At 40.9% G+C, this 20,701-nt stretch overlaps 2 protein-coding genes across 4 annotated transcripts in view; both read left to right on the top strand.

Moving 5' to 3' along the window:
• Positions 1-13,588, top strand: part of RANBP3L (RAN binding protein 3 like) — a 41,489-nt gene extending 27,901 nt beyond the window's left edge. The window contains exons 14-15 of one of the 2 annotated variants that reach the window (XM_035563755.1): positions 3,168-3,357; positions 13,130-13,588. In XM_035563755.1, the coding sequence (XP_035419648.1) occupies positions 3,168-3,357; positions 13,130-13,311 (372 nt within the window). In that variant the 3' untranslated portion in view covers positions 13,312-13,588. Of the gene's footprint in view, positions 1-3,167; positions 3,358-9,177; positions 10,168-13,129 lie in introns of those variants that run through there. The other variant, XM_035563756.2, reaches the window with a different exon arrangement.
• A 2,441-nt stretch (positions 13,589-16,029) lies between these two features.
• NADK2 (NAD kinase 2, mitochondrial) overlaps positions 16,030-20,701 on the top strand; it is a 33,125-nt gene continuing 28,453 nt past the window's right edge. For both annotated transcript variants that reach the window (XM_035563763.2, XM_035563762.2), the window contains exon 1: positions 16,030-16,380. In XM_035563763.2, the coding sequence (XP_035419656.1) occupies positions 16,120-16,380 (261 nt within the window). In that variant the 5' untranslated portion in view covers positions 16,030-16,119. The remainder of the gene's footprint in view (positions 16,381-20,701) is intronic.

The following is a 20,701-nucleotide window of genomic DNA, read 5'->3' as shown; positions in this document are numbered from 1 at the left end:
TGGATGTGTGGAGCTCTGCCTAGGGGTGGATGTAGAGCAAGTTGAGAGCTTATGGGTAAGGATTAAAGGGCAGGCTACTGTGGCTGATACTGTTATGGGTATTTGTTACAGGCCACCTGATCAGGAAGAGGAGGTAGATGAAGCCTTCTTCAGACAGCTCCAAGTAGCCTCTCAGTCACAAGGCCTGGTTCTCATGGGGGACTTCAACCACCCTGATATCTACTGGGAAGGCCACACAGCTAGGCACAAGCAGTCCAGGAGGTTCCTGGAGTGCACTGATGACAACTTTTTGACACAGATGGTGGAGAAGGCAACAAGGAGAGCTGTGCTGCTGGACCTTGTAGTGACCAATGAGGAAGGACTAGTTGGAGATGTGAGGGTCGGTGGCAGCCTTGGCTGCAGTGACCATGATATGGTGCAGTTCAGGATCTTGCAAGGAGGAAGCAGGGCAAAAAGTAGGATTACGACCCTGGACTTCAGGGGAGCAAACTTTGGGCTCTTCAGGGATCTACTTGGAAGAATCCCGTGGTTTAGGGCCCTGGAAGGAAGAAAGGGGGGTTCAAGACAGCTGGTCAGTATTCAAGCATCACCTCCTCCAAGCTCAAGATTGATGCATTCCTATGAGCAAGAAGGCAAGCAAAGGGGGCAGGAGACCTGCATGGAAGAGCAGGGAGTGCCTAGCAAGGCTCAGACAGAAGAAGGAAGTTTACAGCATGTGGAAAAAAAGGCCACTTGGGAGGAATATAGGGATGCTGTCAGAGTATGCAGGAATGTGACAAGGAAGGCCAAGGCCCAGTTGGGATTAAATCTGGCAAGGGACATCAAGGACAACAAGAAGGGCTTCTTCAAATGCATCAGTAGAAAAAAGGAAGATGGAAGGATGTCGGCCCACTGTTGAATGGGGTGGGTGCCCTGGTGACAAAGGATACGGAGAAGGCAGAGTTGCCGAATGCCTTTTTTGCTTCAGTCTTTACTGCTAAGTTCAGCCTTCAGGAATCTCAAACCCTGGGGACAAAAGAGGAAGTCCAGAGAAAGGAGGACTTTCCCTTGGTTTAAGAGGATAAGGTCAGAGATCATTTAAGCAAACTTGACATCCACAAATCCATGGGCCCCGATGGAATGCACCCACGGGTACTGAGGGAGCTGGCCAATGTTATTGCTAGGCCACTCTCCATCATCTTTGAAAGGTCGTGGAGAACAGGAGAGGTGCTTGAGGACTGGAAGAAAGCCAGTGTCACTCCAGTCTTCAAAAAGGGCAAGAAGGAGGACCCAGGCAACTACAGGCCAGTCAGCCTCACCTCCATCCCTGGAAAGGTGATGGCACAGCTCATCCTGGAGGTCGTCTCCAAGCATGCAGAGGATAAGAAGGTGATCATGAGTAGTCAGCATGGATTCACCAAGGGGAATTCATGCTTAATTCCTCCTAAGTGTGGTAGATCAGAGAACTGATCTGGTTTTTGATGTTGTTATTTGCTTGTTAGTTTTTTAGCTTTATTTTATTCATCCGAATTGCAGTACTGGCACAATGGTGGTCACAGAAAGGAGTCAGAGTAGGTTTGGAGGCAAGTCCCATCCCTCTTAGCAGCAGCTTGAGCTTACCTTAGATTAAAGTGACAGAGGAACTCTGACTTTTGAATGAATAATTTGAAAGCTACAGATAGAAACGATTAGACTGAATAAGCTGGCTTTTCATATTTATGGCCGTGCATTTCCTAAAAAGACATGTTGTCTTGAGAGCTCAGATTTGGCCATTGGGAATGTCATTTGATGTTGGGAAACCTGAACAATTCTGAACTGCTTTCTTCACAATTTGCATAGCTTTTCTACTTGTGCCCATTGAAAGTTGTCATTCCAATACAAATGAAACATATTTCTTCCTATTTCCAAGTGATACAGATAGAAATTACTCCACATGATGCACAGAAGTGGAAAATCGGGCTACAAAAGACAATGTGCATTCACTTACCCTCTGGTAGATTATTTGCTTTACAAGAGTGTATGAGGGAATCTACTGGTACTTCTGACAGTACCAAAATGCAGTGCTTTTGGGGAGCAAAGCCATTTTCTGTAGTTTGTTTACCTCATAGTCCCCCAGCATCCAAAATTATAATATTACATGTGAGAGCATGCATGCCTACATCTTTCCTTTGGTATCTATTTATGAAATGGTTGTCCCACATTTTTTCTCATTCATTTCTTTAGTCTTTTAGTACTATATTTGTGGGCTGTTTTCAGTTCATACTGTCTGCCCCCAACTGTTCCATGAGGCAGCAAATTTTAGAATTTAATTACTCTGAAAATAAGCACCTGCTTTTATGTTTTATACTGATATCCTACTGCTTTCATTAAGCGTACCCTAGTGTATTTATTGTGTAGACTGATGAACAGCCGTACCATATTTGGTTTATCCACTATTTTTATATTTTTTCAAACTTTAGTTATATTTCCTCTCATACTTCTCTTCAGACTGAAGAGTTTCAACTCTTCAGATGCACCACTCCCTTGATGATTTTTGGTGTCCTTCTCTGTACCTTCTTTAATTCTACTATATCCTTGAGATGTGGTGACTGGAACAAAACACAGTACTCAGGATATGACTGCTCAAAATGTTGCTGTGTCTAGTTCTCAATACCCTTCTTGATGATGCACAGCTTCTTATCAACAGTAGGAGCACAGTTCATGGTGTCTTTAAATATATATATAAATAATATATATATATAATAAATATATATATATATATAATCAGGAATAATTTTTTTGTAGTTAGGTTTTAAAAGTCTTATTTATTCTGTAAACCAAAATGCAAATACATGTATTAATATTTCAGTGCTTTGTTACTTCTAGAATTATATTTAGGAATTGTCTGGAACATCAAACATTCAGTACAAACTGAACCATTCTCTGCGGGGGATCATTTTTAAGTTTCTTGTGATTATAGATAAAATAATCAACAACTACATATTATAAAACTCTGACTACTTAGAGAATTATGACCTTCTTTGTATTTAAAGTTATTTTCTGAAATTTATTACTGTGAATATTACGTGATTTTGATTTAAAAGGAAAAAAAAAGATCTTTTACTACTTCTGAAAATTTCTCATCTTTTCTGTAAAAAATAGGGTTTATTCTTGGTTAGTTTTGACTGTATGTATTTTATTTTCTGCAGGCAAGCTCAAAAGATGCTGGGTATCTGTATGCGGCAATACATCACCGCCTTGTGGCATTGAGAAGCTTTGCTGAGCAAGAACCAGAAGCTAACCAAATAGACATAGAGTCAGAAATAGCTTTTCAGCCATTAAACTGTGACAGTGATGAAGATGATGAAAAAATGACTCAAGTGAGCAGCAGTGGATCTGGTAAGCAGAATTTTTCCTGGGAATGTTGTAATTCTTCTGTTTTTTTTTTCTTTTTTAATCTTAAGCAATAAAATTGTACTTTTTTTTTCTGAATATAACTTTCATCAAAGTTTCTGTTATAGATACCCCTTTCCAGGTAGATGAGGATAATTCCTTGTAGCTTATCGCTGTTACAATACTAGGTTTTGCTAGATCAAGTATAAATAGAATAAAATAATTCAGTTGGAAGGGACCTGTGAAGATCATTGAGCCCAACTGCTTGACCACTTCAGAGCTAAACAAAAGTTAAAGCACATTATAGAGGGCATTGTCCAAACATCAGTTGAACACTGACAGGCATGGGGCAGCAACCACCTCTCTATGAAGCCTCTTCCAGTGGTTGGCCACCCTCATGGTAAAGGAATTGTTCCTAATGTTCAGTCTGAACCTCCTCTGGTGGAGCTTTGTGCCGTTCCCGCACGTCCTCTGATCGGTTCCCAGGGAGAAGAGACCGGTACCTCCATCTTCACTTCCCCTGATCAGGAAGCTGCAAAGAGCAATGAGGCCACCTCTGAGCCTCCTTTTCTCCAGACCGGACAACCCAAGTGTCCTTAGAGTCTCCTCACAGGACGTCTTCTAGCCCCGATACCAGCTTTGTTGTCCTCCTCTGGATGCTTTCAAGGACCTTAACATCCTCTTTATATTATGGAGCCCTGAACTGCACCTGATATTCAAGGTGAGGCTGCACCAATGCTAAGTATAGTGGGAGAATCACCTCTTTTGGCTGGCTGGCCATGCTGTGTTTAATGCACACCAAAATGAAGTTTGCCCTCTTGGCTGCCAGGGCACGCTGCTGGCTCACGTTGAGCCTGCTGTGGACCAGCACCCCCAGGTCCCATCCTGCTGAGCTGCTCCCCAGCCACTCATCTCCCAGGCTGTACCTGTGCCCATTGCTCTGTCCCAGGTGCAGCACTCAGCATTTTCCTTTGTTGAATTTCATGCCGTTAATTATCACCTAATGCTCCAATCTATCTAGATCCTTCTGCAAGGCCCCTTGTCCCTCCAGGCAGTCAGCGGCACCTCCCAGTTTAGTATCACTGGCAAACCTGATGTTGATGCATTCCACTTCTGCATCCAGATCATTGATAAAAATGTGGAGCAGGACTGGCCCTAGAACTTAGCCCTGGCGAACACCACCAGTGACCATCTGCCAGTATCTACTTTGCTTTATAGCAGTGGAATACTCTTTTGATAAAAGGCTGGGAGTTAAGAAATTTTAATATTGTCAAGCTTTATCTAAAGGCTTCTTCAGTACATTTCAGTAGAAATGACTAGAGGTTCTGAGGTACTTATTAATTGCCTGTAACAACTACTTGTATGTGAGACTTGTGAGTCAAGATTTACATACCAGTTTTGGCAGCTTTTTTCAACATAACAAGAATGTAGGCTTTTCAAAGAGAAGAGTGCAGTTAAAACAGGACATAAGGGGCAAGCTGACAGTCCTACTCTAGAAACTGTTGGTACAGCCCACTGCAAGGCTGGGGTTGTATTTGCATAAAGCAAGGCAGAAACAGCTGTCAGACTTAGAAGCTCTTCTATCTTAACAGAACACAAAACGAATTTCTGCGGCAAATTCACTCAGTTGTGCCAAACTGCTATTGATGCACAAGCTGCCAATTGTGTTGTTTTCTCATAGGACTACAGCAGGCATATTTGAGTTGTTGCTCATATCATTAGTTCCCCTCTTTAACTAAGTAACATACTGTCCTTATATTATAAACTACTCCTTTTAAAACTATTCAACAAAAATCAAATCATGCACAAGTAATAGCTATGAGTGACCATTTGCTTAAGGAAACAAATAAGCCTTTTTTCCCTTTTGGCAAATGCAGTTTACAGTGCTTGTTCCCATGGTCAATTGTTATTTAACTACATTTCAGTAGCATTCAGTGCTCTAAACAAAGCACTCTAAACAAAGCATGATTCTCATACACAACATTTTCTCACAAATATCTTCATTCTTTTTAGGAAATGTAAAATTGTTGGCTTTGAGAACTCCCTGGATTGCTCCCAGATAATCAAACATTCCCTCGGTAATTCCTAAATAGTCTCTATTGACTTTACAAAGAGTCTGATAACTTGAAAACTCAGGATGGAATTTAATTCCTTTCCAGAATTACTCTGATAAGAACTCTTTGTTCTTTTAGGAAAAAAAAAGAAAAAAAAAGAGGTGAAAGGGAATGTCGAAGCAGTTTAGGAGTACAGATTTACAAGTCAAATATTTGTTTTGACTTGCAGAGACTTTTGATACAAATATTCAGATGGCAGCCAGCAAACAGATTCTGAGATATGACTGTCAGGTGCTCATGAGTGTCAAACCCTTTAGTTTAAGCTTCTATCTTTGATGTATGTCTAAACAATTACTCACAGCAGTTCTAACAATCCATTTCAAGTACTTTCTGGATGACTTCTGTCATTCTCTCCTTATCTCTTCTATTATTTTCAGAGCCATGAGGTTTTAATTTTGCATAAATTTCAGTTACTGATATCCAAGTCACACTTTACATGCAGACATTCACATCTTACACATGCCTGTCCCTGGAACTCCCATTTCCAAAAGAGGAAAAAAATATACATCATAGCTTTTTGAGCAGGGCATGGTCAGTTTTAAATACCAGCATAGAAACATGCATTTGGATGCAACAGATCAGATCCTGTGTATTTAAGAACATTTGATTAAGATCCTGCATGCTTTCATTTTCATTGTAGTATGTGTGCAAATGTCTCCTTATTTTTTATTGATGCAACTCATTTTCAGAGATTGCCTCTCCTTTAGACTGCTATAAAGGTTAAGAAGCGTAAATTCTCAATGACTGTTTCATTACAAGAAATAAGAGTAGAAAGTATGCCTGGACTTTATTTCATTCTATTATACCTGTTTTGTCTGAGGAAGTAACAACGGTTCTGCCTTTTCCTTAATATAAACAATTTCCTTCTTGTTAAACAGAAGTAGCATAGTTTCCCAGATTCTGCCATATGTTTCATGACACTGTAGAACATGTGAAAAAATAGATCAAAATTATCTTTAGTGATAAAGACAGAAGAAAAAAAACAGGTGTGGTGTATACAAATGAAGCATTTGTGAATATGAAAATGGTTCTATATGTGTGCAAGAAATTTTTTACATACAGAATTCTTCACTATACCATCCACAGGACATTAACACTGTATAAGGACACTGTATTGTAGGAAAGGTATTTCTACCATTTTACAGATTCACTATAGACGTCTATTCCAATATATTCAAAATTCTTGATTGAATTGCCTTACTTTCAAGTAGAGATACTGTTTTCATAAGGTCCATAAATAATAAGTTTATTTACCTGATATTTTTATCAGCTTGTATTTCACTAGTCACAGCTTGGATACTTTCAACAGCAAATTGCTTTTTAAATCTAAATGGAGAGAAACAGACAATTAATCTGTCTTTGAACAGATTTTTAGAGTGGTTGGGATCAATCACTCTCTGGGAAGTATTTATCTTTTCCCACTAACTACAAAATGAGTTGAGGAGATGAATTTAGACTAGACAGCAAACTTCTAGGCTGACCAAAGTCAGGCAAATCTCTCCTTCCATTTCTTTCATTGCAAATTTATTTCTCTGCTAAACGTTGTCACTACATTTGCTTCAAGTTATCTTTGTAATAACTAGCTGTGGAAAGCTCAGCAGAATTCTTCATTATACATATGAAAAGAAAATCTCACCAAATAATTTTACAGATAAAACGATGCAAAGTACTGGTATGACAAGGTATGAATAATGGAACTAGAGTACTCCCTTCTGAGGGAAATGCTACTGCCTTCTTGAGAGTTGCATGACTCTCTCTTTTTTTTTTTTTCCTTCTCCTGGGATTAGCAAACCTTACATTATTTGCTGTATGGAGGATCTTCAGCAAACAGAACGGGGAATTCCCCTTAACCACGCCCACGCATACAGAATAGCCTAGTGAAGAAGAATGGTCTCCTTGTAGGCAACAAGGTGAACATGAGCCCTGTGGATAAGGAGGACCTAGCACCCAGTAGGTGTTCTGCAAGGAGTGAGTGAATGTGCAAACTGTTGCTAATTCCTCCTCTGTCTTCGCTAATAGATCTCAAACATCTGTTTGAGATTTTTCTGTGTGTTGGCAGACCTGTGTCAGGTATCTGTGCAGATACAGTCTTGTGACAGCTGTTTTCTAAGCCCATTGACAACAGGCTGTTACAGTTTCAGCACGTGGGAATACTGAGTTGCTCTGCTGATATGCATAAATGCCATACACAGTTACTGGGTAGATGGTTCTGTTATTTAGGCACCATATCTTTTGCAGGGTGCCTACCTCTTTCCACTGGGCACAAACAAACAAGGTACCTATGTCAGGCTCACCAAATCAGCCAGCCAGAACATGCATCTATTATTTAGAACCACAACATCTCTGCCTGCCATTGGTAGCAGGTGATCTGAAGTCATTACTTAGACACCATAGTCACTAAGATGTCTCTGAAAATATTACTTCTTGCTTCTGATACTTCTAAGAGGTTTTTCTGTGTTTTCTTCATAGCTGTCAAGGATATTCCATCCTTGTTCCAGAAAGATGCATTTTGTTTACATTTATAAACAGGTGCTGATCCCATCACAGTCATCAGAAATAGTGGAAGGTCCTTAAAGTGTTATAACTGCATTAGGATTTAGGAAGAACTGTTATTCTTTGGGAGGCATAATGTGTTTCTTTCACAGGGGTGTACAAAATGTCAGTAGTATTAGTACAGCATGGGGCTATACGTGGGATAGCCCCATGCCCTATCCTCACTATGACTCTGGCATCTCCTGGTGTTTATAAAGATTAAAACTGTTAAGAGAGCTTTTTTTTTTTTCTTAAAAAAAAAAAGTAAAATACTTTTTAAAGAAACTACTGTTCAGCAACATCATAGGAACTCCTGAAAAACCTACCTCTGTGTGATATTTTTTGTCAATTTAAATTCTTACCTTGTGCTAAAGTTAAGATTCCAAATCATTAATCTAACACACACATGCACACCATAGATAGTGATTAAAAAAAGCAGAGGAGTAGTTAATTCTTAACTTATTTGTTGGAGTTCAAGTTTCTTTATTCTTTGAAGTCGATATCAGTAACACCTAAAAAAATAGTGGAAGAGGCAACTGATTGGCTTTAAATGATGACATATCAGGAAAGGGGATGGAGAAATCAAATGTAATGTTTCTGAAAAATGGAAGGCCTTTCAGATCACCTGTAAGAAGTTTAAAACTTCTAGTGCTTGTTTAGAGGTGCAGATGAAAGCAATTTATAAACGTGGTAAGATAGTGATATGCACCTGACATCAGCTATAAAGACTTTTTGCAGCTTAGTAATAGTCCTATAGATTATCCACCACAGACACCCTTGGGTACTTTATCATGACCAGTGAGTTACTTGAAGATATGCCAGATTTTTCAGTTTACTGAGCACCTATTACAAAGTGTTAAAAACATCAAATTACTTAAGACAGTATTCCCCTTACAGGGCAAGTTGTTTTGCATCCCAGATGCACTGTCCTATCAAGATACCTGAATCTTTAGTGCTCATGTGCTCATCTTTATTGGCATGGGGAGTCACAGGATTCATTCACTATTCACATGCTCAAATATTTGTGAATAATACTGTGTTATCTTGTTAGATATTTACCTAAACCAGGAACTGATTGTATCCAAACTTTAACCTACTGCTTTGGTATTATGAAACACCAGTTTGTTTCAAAATGTGAATACATTCAAATAAGCAAGGTTTTTAAAAAATTCTATTTCAGATCACTCTAGATGGAACCGCAGGCAGCCCGTAGTCTGCTCATGATAGCTACCACGCAGCAACAACAGCACCACTGGGAACTCATCTTCCCTAAATGCCTAAGATGTCTCATCAGAACCCGGAGGAACAAAATCTGATGAATTTTGCTTTGTAATTTTTAAGCACAGATTAATTTTAGAGACAGCTTAAGTTCAATACATTGGGAAAGAACTTGAGAGGCACTTTTGAGGATTCTAGTCAGCCTGCTTTGCACTGAGATAAGAATGACATGATGACATCCAGTATTCAAGAGTTGTTAAAAAGGCTTCAGATTTTATAATTAAATATACTTAGATGCATTATTAAAATAAGGAATTTTATAGGGAATCAATTTTTATTCATCATATTGATGGATAAAAACATATAACCATTAAATAATAAAATACCTGAAAGAATTTTTTTTGTCTTTTATTTAAAAGATATATTTTGAAGACTTTAAATTAGGCATCACTGAAAACATTTATTTAAATTGTCTGGTAATATTCAGCATCTTGTTTGTAAGTACATACAAGCAGAATTGTGAGTGGCAGTTCAGCATGACAAAGGCCAATAGAAATCAAAATTCACAACTAAGCAAGTGGTGTTTTGTTTGTTTGTTTTAAATATGTGGACTTGTAGACTGGTTGTTGAATTTTGCTAAAGTGCAAAGAACCAATATCTGCTTTTATACCCATGAGCACCAGGAGGACTGAACACGAAGAACAGTAAACAGAAGTTCCCGGGGGCATCTGAGCTTTAAAATCTATAAGTGTATCTGTTTGCACTTACGAATAGCTTTTTGCTTGCTCAGAACAAGCACTGTTAACAGCCCATTTGATATACACAAATAAATGACAGTATAACTAGAGACCTGCATAAAATCTTGTATATGCATATCTAAGATTATTTATGCTTTATTATTAGCTACAGATACCCCTAAACAGCATCTTGTATTGAGTTGAATATATTACACAGTCAAATATGTGCAACAATCCAAACAGCGCCAAAGACCCAATCACTCTGTAAAAGTGATGCCACAAACTGCTGCTCACTACCCAACCATCCTCAAGAAGAATTAGAAAAATCAATTCTCTCTAAAGCCACCTGTGAATTAAGACTTTCCAGATCCTTCTGAAGCCTATGCACAGTGCAGGCACCATTTAATGCCCCGTGCTTTTTATTCTTTCTGTCAACAGATAAAGAAGGTGTCTGTAATCATTCTGCTGCAACTTTGCTGTCTTGTATCTTGTTGGTTATCAAATATTATTTCCTGGTCATTCTCAGAGCTGAAAAAACAGTTCTGAAATATCTGAAGTCCTTTTAATTAAGAAAGCTGTAACGATTTTTCAGCCTTAAAAGCTGCGTCATACCTGAAGACTCAAGTTTTAATTTAGTCTTGCCATCTGAACATACATGTATGAAGTTGGAAGAATTCCAGCTTCCTGAATTCTCATCGCCCTGTCAAGATTAGCATCCAGATGAAGCTGAACTAGCATCTGGATTACGCTGAATCTTAAATAGCTGGCCAAAATTAGCACTTGTCTGACATCTGGATGACAGAAAGCTTGAGTGGGACTGGACTTTTGCCTTCAGGAAAAGGAAAGTCCTTCACTACTGAACATTTGTCTCAAATAGTGAAGCACTGGAACTCTTCAACTCTTCAGTTTGCTGGTAACAAAAATGTTCTTTCCATGACCAGCTGTACATTGTGTCCCTTTCTATCAGCCTCACTCCTGACCATAACAATATTTCCATCACTGACCTTCATATTTCATTGCTGCAACTCATACTCAGGAGCTAAGCTCCATGTTATAAAAACCGGCAGTTGTAAAAAAAAAAAAAAAAGCAGTTCCATGTATTTAGCAACAGGTCACGGTGAGAACTTTGTCCTGGAGTTCCGCTGGTTATGCACTGAAAGTAGAGATTGATTTCAAAATCTGCCCAGGTAATCAAAGGATTCCATGAAATCAAGTGGAAGCACCAGAATGCCGTGATATCCCACAACATCTAAATTCTACTACTGCATAAAATTATTGGGAAATAAGGAGCATTCCAGAGCAGGTGCAACTGAATTTTTGCAGACAAAGGACTTAAAAACTTTATAATTTGATCTCACAGCGTAAGGAACAAAGCTTATGATCAGTCACAAACTCTCTTCTGAGCTGTCTTTTCTCAAGATCTTATTATACATACACAAGTATGCACGCACACACACATGATCACACACACGCATATGAAAATGAAGCTATATCTCCTACAAGCTGAGGAGGAAAAGAGATATTTAAATATTGTGAGGAGTTTGGATACTGTGGTAATAAAAGACATAAATAAATATATGTGCAGACATATTTATGGTATGAATTTTTACTCTTTATATCCTAATCCATTATTTATTCTGTTTTGTCTCATTGCACTAAGTTTCATTGTTTCTCAAGACTGAAGGTATGCTAATATGTAATATATCTACTTGGGTTTGGAAATGTAAAGTTTGCCACTTTATGACTGCTGGAGCAACAATTTCTATGCCTAAATAATAAACAATTTTCTTACTGCTTTAATTTCCATCTAACTAGTTGTCTTATTGTGTGTCCAAATCAGAGCTTCCTACAGACTGTTCTTATCCACTATTTCTAGCCTGTTTTCCTAAGGAAAGATTTAAACAACTGTATACCCTACCCATCTGTCTCTCAGACCTACTTTGAGCCCAGTTGAGTTTTGGAAAAATTTGCCAGGAGGTTCAAAGCTCCAAGACAATTTAAGTTCTTCATGAAAATTGGCAGTTTTGGGGTGACACAACTCAGACAGTGGTATCCTTTCAGGAAACAGTCTCGGGGTAAGCTTGGTTTTATTTTCTGTGAGGCTTGTGGGGCTGAGTGTGGCATTCCTGGTCCTGAACAGGGAGGAAGGAGAGAGGAAAACGATGGAGGATGGCTACCTGGGGTTACTGTGGTCTGAAGAGTAGAATGGAGACATTTCATATGCACCAAATCCATATGAAACTAGACATCGCTAATTTTGCTGTTCATGGAGCAACTTGTTCTATACTTTTTCAGATGAATGCTTTTATGTATTTATTTATTTACTGAACATAACTTCTTCATACAAAACTTCTAACAAATCACAGTGATTAAATAGTATATAGAGAGGATGCAGAGCTGGCAATTCTTAGGTGTTAGTGCAGGAATAATAAGCAAAAGGAAGGAAAACTAGCAATTCCTAATAAAGGGATATATATACAGATATCTGCCATTAAGATGATGACTTTCTGGCAAAATGTACTTGGATAGGATAGCCTAAATGACTTATTCTATACTCTTCACATAAAGAAAAAAAAAAGTGTCACATCAAAAATCTTTGTATCTCTTCCTATGTCTCTTCGCTCTTTTTTTTTTTTTTTACACCAGGAACTTTAGTGACCTCTGAATTACGTTTGGTAAACTGTATGAAGCAAAGAGTTTAGCACACTTGCTACTGCTTTCAGTGCTGCTTACAGTCTGTACAACAGAGACAGAGAGGGAAAGAGCATCCTTTTTTCTCTACATGGGTTTTAGAGGACCTAACACTGGAGCATGCTGGCAGGAAAAACAGGGAAAAAAATACATTCCCTGTTCTATAGCAGTTGTCTATCTAAAAAGTGGAGTTCAGATTCCAGTGTCATTTTTCACAGTTCATTCTTATAAAACAATGTGTCTGCATGTTCAAGCGTATTCAAATTGCTTCTGAAATGTTGAAATCAGTTGTGTTAGCCCACTTCACGGATCATGTAGATGTCCTTGCACAAAGACTGAGAAGAAAAGTAGAAAAGTAAATTTCTCTTAAGACATTCTGATGAAAGTGTGGACAATAAAGCTTGCTCTTTCTTGTTGTTTTTGTGTAAAGATTTTTAATAATTTGCATTCATAAGAATAACTGCATTTATTTTTCTTGTTCTGAAGCATCCTTTAGTTTGGAATTTATGAAGCAAATCATACAGTCGAGCTACGTAATCAGTGATGCGGATACAAACATTGCAAGTAAATTGCAAGCACACATGGACGGAATCTGGGATGAGAAATTCAATAAGAATATAACTACTAATGAATTCATCTACCTGCCTTGCAAGATTCTGATGTGCTGAACGAGTGACACGTTCTCTGAGCATTAGTCTGGACTTTTCCTCTGAATAGTCAGAATTAACAGCTGTGGTCAGCTGAGTTCACAGTCTGAGGACTCCGTTTTGTAAAATATTACCTTGATGGTCTGTTTACCTCCTCCTCCGTGAATGCAACTAAACACTGATAGCATTATCATTTTCAGATATCAGTGGTAGTTACCGGCATATGAAGAAAGTCATATTAGTTAACTATATAACTGGTTATTAATTAAATAATCACAAGAAGTCATTCCCCAGACTTTAATAAGGAGTAGAAATGAAGAAGTTATAGCCCTAGACCATAATTTCAGTAGAACTAATAGTAAATTATTTTGGATGAAAAAAGGCTACATTTGGACAACCATATAAAACTGCTGGCACAGTCGTGCACTGCCAGTTTTCCAGCTAGTGTAATGACAGGAATAAATCAGTTGTGACTTAGAAATTATTCCAGGTACATTATTTTGTCGCATAGAATGAATACTTTTATGTTTCTTATATAGTGATTTTTTTTTTTAAGTCCAGCCTGGTTTTCTATGGATTTCTGTCATGAAATTTACCTGTACTATAATATAACTCCTTGATGTCTAAAATGAATGTTATTTTGAAGCATTTTCCTTGCTGCAGGCTGTACTCAAGTGTCCTTTATCACATGGGATATATAACTTTGGTTGTGGTCAGCCACATGACAGAACATTTTTACAGTGCAAATTTATCCCTGCTCCATACTCATTTCTTATAAGAATACCATGCTTTAATGCCCATGCTTGTTGATTTAATTCTGCATGAATCAATCTGTCTTTTAATGCACTGGACGTATTGCTCTGAAGCCATTGAAGATGGGACATACTTCATGTCGTAAGTGACAAACGTGAATATAATTCAAAATGAGTAATGTGTCATTTTACAGATTCTTGTATCTTATTCTAATGTATCCAGGTGTATGTTCCATGAGAAACTGTAGTGAGGGTGAGGTTAAGTAGTGTCTTATTGCATGTTTTGGAAGTAGGCCCATCTATAAAGTAAGATGCGAATTGTAACATTATACAAACTCTATTTTATGTGTTATGGAAAGTTTAAACCTTTTTCCAAATGCAGAATGGGCTGTCGTAAGATCTCTGTACCTCTCATGTAGTCTCTCTGAGACTTCCTTTTGGCAGTCCTCTTCTTGGATGAATCGCTTTATACTCTGTTCCTCAGCTCTGCTTCCAGAAAATTAGGATATCTTATGCCGTTTTGAATTTACGCTTTAAAATACATATTTTCATATTGTATGCCTATAATGTTTGCTGTGGGCATTAATTCAAAAGAACGTATCATGGTCTTTACTCTGAGGCATGTGTGTCTTCAGAGTAAAATGCTGCTCCCTGTCCAAGCTTGACAAAACATTTGTAGCTGATTTGTTTTGTGAACAGTGATCAAAACAGTTCAATATAAATAGGTAATGCATGAAGCACAGATCCCTCGAGCAGTCCAATTGTCAAGTAAGCTATAAAGTAGATATGATGCAGAACAGAGCCATAAATTTGCAAAACCTCTTATTTCCATTTGTTCTCCAGATATCATATTATCTGCTGCTTCGTACACTCTAGAGGTTAATGGTTATACAGAATGAGGCATTTTCTGGCCAGCAAGGGAATTAGTTATGGTTAATTACCCTCTGGTAATCTGGTTTGTGGTAGCACCCTTCAAGGCTAAGCTAATCAGTAGATAAAAACTCCTACTACCCGTCATCAGTAAAGACTGGATGGAGCTCGTGTATTGTTGTTATACAATAGCAGGGAATGGCAGAATGCCTTTAGCTAGTCGGATTTCCTAGGACTCTCCTACATAACAGTCCCATGGAAAAAGCCCTGCACTAACAGGTAAAAAGCTGCTGCTTCATTCTGCCTGCACAGAGAGAGACGTAACTTCCCCTAGGGGAAAACCAGGCACAAGATGAGTAATTAGAGAAACATGCGTGAATGCAGCATTCAGTGTAGATGTGCTACGTGCAAAAGAGAATACCTAGTAAGGCAGTTTTTCGTAATGGTACAAAAAATAAAATAAAATAAAATAAAACCGGTATTTCCAGGTAGGTCACTTACAGTATTAGAAAGTATCTCAGGATCGATTATTTTCCCTCCCTCTTTTTTTACCTGGATTTGCCAAAGGTAAACTTTGTTTACGTTTGTTTATGAGGCAGTGTGCTCCCCACAGGTCTTTCCCCGACCCTGCTGCTTTCCACCAACACTGCCATAAACCTATGAAAGACTGCAGTAGTCACGAACGGAAGCCGGAATTTTCACACAACACGTTCCCCATCAGAGCCCCCTCAGGCGCGGTGTTGTCTCCTTTCCACACACGGAACCTTTCCCAGCACCCCTCCTCCTCCTCCAGGCACAACCGCCCCGCAGCGAGCCGAGCCCCGCCTCGGGCTTTCCAGAGCCGGGCTACCCCCAACTCCTATCTCCACGAGCTAAATCAGAGGGCACCGCCATCTTTATTTCTTTACGAACAGTCAGCACAGAAAAGTGGGGGGCAATGGGACACGGCCGGGCTGAGGGGACAGACACGCTGCGCACCCTCCGCCCCCCCGCAACGACCGCCCCAACTGCCATCCTCACTCCCCTCGCGCCCCGCCCCTCCCCTCCCGCCGGGTAGGCGAGGCGCGCATGCCCTCGGTGTGGGCGGTGACGGCGCATGCGCGTGGGCCCCGCCGCCCCGCCCCCGTGGGGGCCGCCGCAGAGCCGTGGCGCGAGCCGGCGGCGGGCAGCGCTGCCCTGAGGGGAGCCGGGCAGGGGGGCGGCGGCGATGTCCGCCTGGCGGGGCTCCCGCTGCGGCTCCCTCTGCCTCGGCGGCCGGGCGGCCGCTCGCCGCTCCGCGCTGCTTCGGCAGCGGGCAGGGGCCGGGACAGGGACGGGGCCGTGCTCCGCTAACGGCGGAGGTCTCCGGGCTGGGGCTGGCGGGTTCCGCCCGTCGCGGGTGGCGGTGGTGGCCAAGACGACGCGGTACGAGTTCGAGCAGCAGCGGTACCGCTACGCCGGGCTCTCCGAGGACGACCTCCGGCAGCTGGTGAGACGGGGGGGGAGGGGGTGTGCCCTCGCTTCCTCCCGCTCCCTCACTCCCCGCTCCCTCAGCCGTCGTTTATTTCCCTAAAAGCTCCCCGGGGTAAACAGCCGCGTCCATCCGTCCCCTTACGGCTCCGCAGAAGCCTTTTCCTTGTGTTTCAGACGCGCTCAGTACGAAAACAGGTGGCAGGCTGAGGGGAGCGGTTATCTGGAGGTGTCGCGTTGGACGTGGTGCTCAGGGACAGGGTTTAGTGGGTGACATTGGTGGTAGGGGGGTGGTTGGACCAGATGACCCTAGAGGTCTTCTCCAACCTTAATGATTCTCAGCACCCGGTGCCTTTTGGCTTCAGTACCCCTCCTGTCCTGGTGGCTGTCTCCCTCCAGGCCTTTCTCCGTGTCACCCCCACCAGGGGATACAGGACAGTGCCTGCTGTAGCTGATTTGGCTGCAGCAGAACAGGTCATGAGCCCCTGCTACTGTCTTTACCCTGAATGCAGTCGTTAATTTGGGTCTGTTCCAGACTTTGGTTGGTTGAAATTTGCAAATGGGTTTGATTTCTGTAGGATGAACAGATGACAGGTTTGCATTGCCTTGCTTTGTAAAGACCGAGGATTAAAGAGTACAGTATCTAAAGTAAGACAATTCTTTACGTTTTTTAATTATATTTTCTAACATCTCTCTTTGCACTTGAGGTGGCCATCCATCTTCGGTGAAATTCCTGTCCTAACACTTGACATGTTCCATAAAGCTCTCTAAGTAGTCAAACTGGATACGTTACCGCATTTAACATGGAAATGTATCAGCCTGTGTTCTTACTGCCACCGCATGTAGCTGAAGTGTCCCTGTACCTGCTTTTCTGCCTTAGAAAAGCAGTGTCTCATCCATGAGGCTGCTCTTCTACGTTTAAGCATCTCTTGAGGAGGCATTTCTTGCAGTGAAGTATATAGACAATCAGCTTGATCCCTTGTTGCACAATGTAACCCAAAAATAATAAAATTTGCTTGTTTTTCAGCCTCCCCTAACTACTTGTGTACAGGCAAGGCTGGACCAGTGAATCAGTTAGTGAGCAATGTTGTTAGTAAGCGCTGAACATCCTGGAAGGTGCTCTTGCCTGAATGTAGAGCTAGCTGCAGTTCTCTTCTCCCCAAAACAACTGTTCTGCAGGATGGGTAACCTGTAGCAGCTGAAGATGCATTAAAAACAAAAAAGTAACCCTGGATGCACACTGCCTGATTGCAGTGGTTGTGGAGGCATCTTAGAGCGTGTCCTTTTGGGGATAATTGCAGGTATAAGAATTCTCCATGTGGAGGGTGTTCTTATTCTAGAACTGGTGCCTTTTTAAAAATCTAGCTTCCCCTTCAGAGTACCTCCGTGTGAGGAATTGCAGCAGTAAAACTCAGTGTCTCCAAGTAGCCAAAGTCTAACTTGCTTAAATGCGTGTTTGCCAGTATTTATTTAGGTTCTTTGGGTGGGGGCTGGGGGGTGGAGTACAAAGATTTGTGCAAGAACACTGCAGATCTTTTCCAGAATTATATCTTTGAAATATGACAGGAAATACTGGAGTGAAGACAGCAAGGAGAATTGCCCTTGCTCACATTTTTAGCTGACCGGTAATAAATGTACATGTTTACAGTCTGCTGTGACTTGGGTCTCAGATTTTTTCCCTTGGTCTCTGAGCTAACAGCAGTCTCAGCAAACACACTAGATGAAGGCTCAGAAGGTTCTTACTCTGTCTCGGGTGGTCAGCAATCTGTGCAAAGTGTACTTCCTTGTCTGTGCCACATTTGTTAAGGGCAGCCTTGGAACTTGATGTTTTTTGTTTCCTGAGGTTAGTTGCGCTCTATTTCTATTCCCTTTGTCCTCGCTTCTCTGCTGAAGACTGCAGAAGCTGGTCCCAAGGCTGCTGGTGTCCCCAAAGCCGAGGCCAGTGCACACTGAGAAGTGCAGGGTGTCCCTGCTGTCGCCACCCAGGGTGACTCTCAGTTTAACCTGAAGGCCACGAAGCAGACGTGAATCTGGCATGGGAGGTTAGTCACACAGAAAGGTGAGACAGGGAACAAGGTGGGAATCGAGGCACACACAGAAGACTGTGGATGATGAGGTGGTGGCAAAGAATGGAAGTGAACGTATACAGGAGAAGTGTGGCTCGCCTGGTGGTGTAAGCTGCTAGCGACCCAGGAGGGGTGGTGGTAAGGACTGCATTATTTTTGCAGGGGCTCAGGTGATCCTCGAGCTCAGTTGTGTGTGGCAGTGTTGCAGTGTGAGGGATGCCGTACCAGCAGAGGAGTGCACGGTCTGTCACAGATCTTCAGGTGTCCAGACACTGGAAATCTTTAATAAGGAAGTCCGATTTAATACCTCTAAAGTACCTTTTAAGTGTTGATGGCTTACATTTGGGACATGTTACCTGGAGTCATTTGCCTGCTGGCTGTGAGCAGAAGAGATACTTGCAGTTCTCTGGAAGGTAGCTGACATGCCCACATGCAAGCATCAGACTTCAGTGTAGGACAAATAATGGTGGTTGTGGGCTTAAGCAGTTGTGCCTGATTGCTGAGACAGGAAATTTAGGTGCTGCAGTCAGTGTGTTTATGTATGAAGGCAGAAAATACAGTAAGCCACTTAATGCAGAAGTGACACTGCGTATGTGCCTTTGAGCCTCAAATTAAATAGAACTTGTTCTATGTTTAAAGAAGCTAAATATAAATCATTGGCACAATCCAATGTATATGGAAAAAATATAAATCATAGCAAATATCGTATGTATTATGCTATATAAATTGTAGCATACTCCATGAAACAGGCTCTCTTGGTATAGAAGCTGACTCTGACACTTCTAATAGGAAATGCAGGCCCTTAGGAGCTGTGGCCTGGCTTCTTCTGTGGCCTTTTTTTGGATACACCAAGTGATTTGTACTATACAAACACTGTTAAAGGTTGCAAGTCAAAGCAACAAGGTCAGAATTCCTGGATTCTTTCTCAATGCAAATAGACAGGAGAGGTGAAGAAACAACCCAGACAGCAAAAAGGCAGAACAGATGGGGGAGAGATGACGAGAGAGAGTAAACACCGAGAGTATTTAGGAGATCTGTAAAAGATTAAATCTTTCATTGCATCTCTACATACGTGTCATGCATGCTTTTCCCCAAGTGGTTGTTTTCGTGTATCTTATGGCAGATGATCTTGCACACTTGAAAATAAGTCTTGAAGCTGCTGATAACCACGCCTAGACATGTCTGACTTTTGTCATGAGTATTCTAAGTCTGAACTATTCTGAAAAGGGTGATTAAGTGCTTTGAATGTAACTTACACAGGAGATGTTTTCAGTATCTTTAGTTTTGAAAGGAAATTAGAGATGTGTAACAGTATTTCTCATCTGATACCTGGGAAGAAAAATGCCCCCAAATAACCCAGCACTTAATGATGCAACATTTTTTAAAGCATCTTGCATCATATCATGCAGGAGCTCTTGTATTTGCTCTGCTGAGGTTTGAGGAGACTATTGTATTTCTATTACTATACTACTTGTATTTCACTTGCAGTTATTAGCTATAAGTTAAATAAAAATATTACTTGTTTTCCTAAGTCCCTACAAATAGTTTGTTTACCATAATTGACAGCGGCTTGAATTTAGTCTAACCTGGAAGGTGGGACTGGCATCTAAATACAGCCGGTTGCAAAAAACGAACGGTCCAGTCTGCTAATACTGAAAGCTACTGGAAGAATTTCAGTGTTGAAGAATTGTGCTGGAAGAATTTCACTGCCACTTACAGCCCTTTATTTCACTCTCAGAAAACTCATACAGAGCAAGCAATGCTGTCTTCCTTATATAATTCTCAGAGAAATCATTGTCCCATTAATAGGTAAAGCTAGTTTCCTCAGAGTCCTGTTTTTTCCAGCTTGACAGAGCAATTGACATGTAACTGCTGACTTGTCACTGCTGGAAGGTATTTAGGAAAGATCAGTTAGCTGTCCAAACACGCTTCATATGCAGTTTTAACTACCTTTGAAACATCTTGTCAAGTGAAATGTTGCTTTTTTTTTTTCTTAATTGGAGGAAGATGATTTAATGTGGACTGCAGTTGATAGGCTGTTTTGACTGTTTTGTGTGTCTTTGAAATGGCAAGGGAAAGCAAGGAATTGAAGCTTTGGAACAAGTTTTGGCTCTTTCGGACCACTGCAACAAACTGCCAGGGATGGTCATCCTGAAAATGTGAAGTTTTTACATCTTTCTTGAAAACTGGTAGCTGGGTAGAGAAAGGCCACTCTGTTGCAATGTCCTGCTGCCTCTGAAAGAGGCACGATGTGAGCTCATCATTAATATAGGG

This window comes from Cygnus atratus, chromosome Z (genome assembly GCF_013377495.2).
Source record: "Cygnus atratus isolate AKBS03 ecotype Queensland, Australia chromosome Z, CAtr_DNAZoo_HiC_assembly, whole genome shotgun sequence".
NCBI classification, from domain to species: domain Eukaryota; kingdom Metazoa; phylum Chordata; class Aves; order Anseriformes; family Anatidae; genus Cygnus; species Cygnus atratus.
This window is presented reverse-complemented; position numbering and strand designations above follow the sequence as displayed.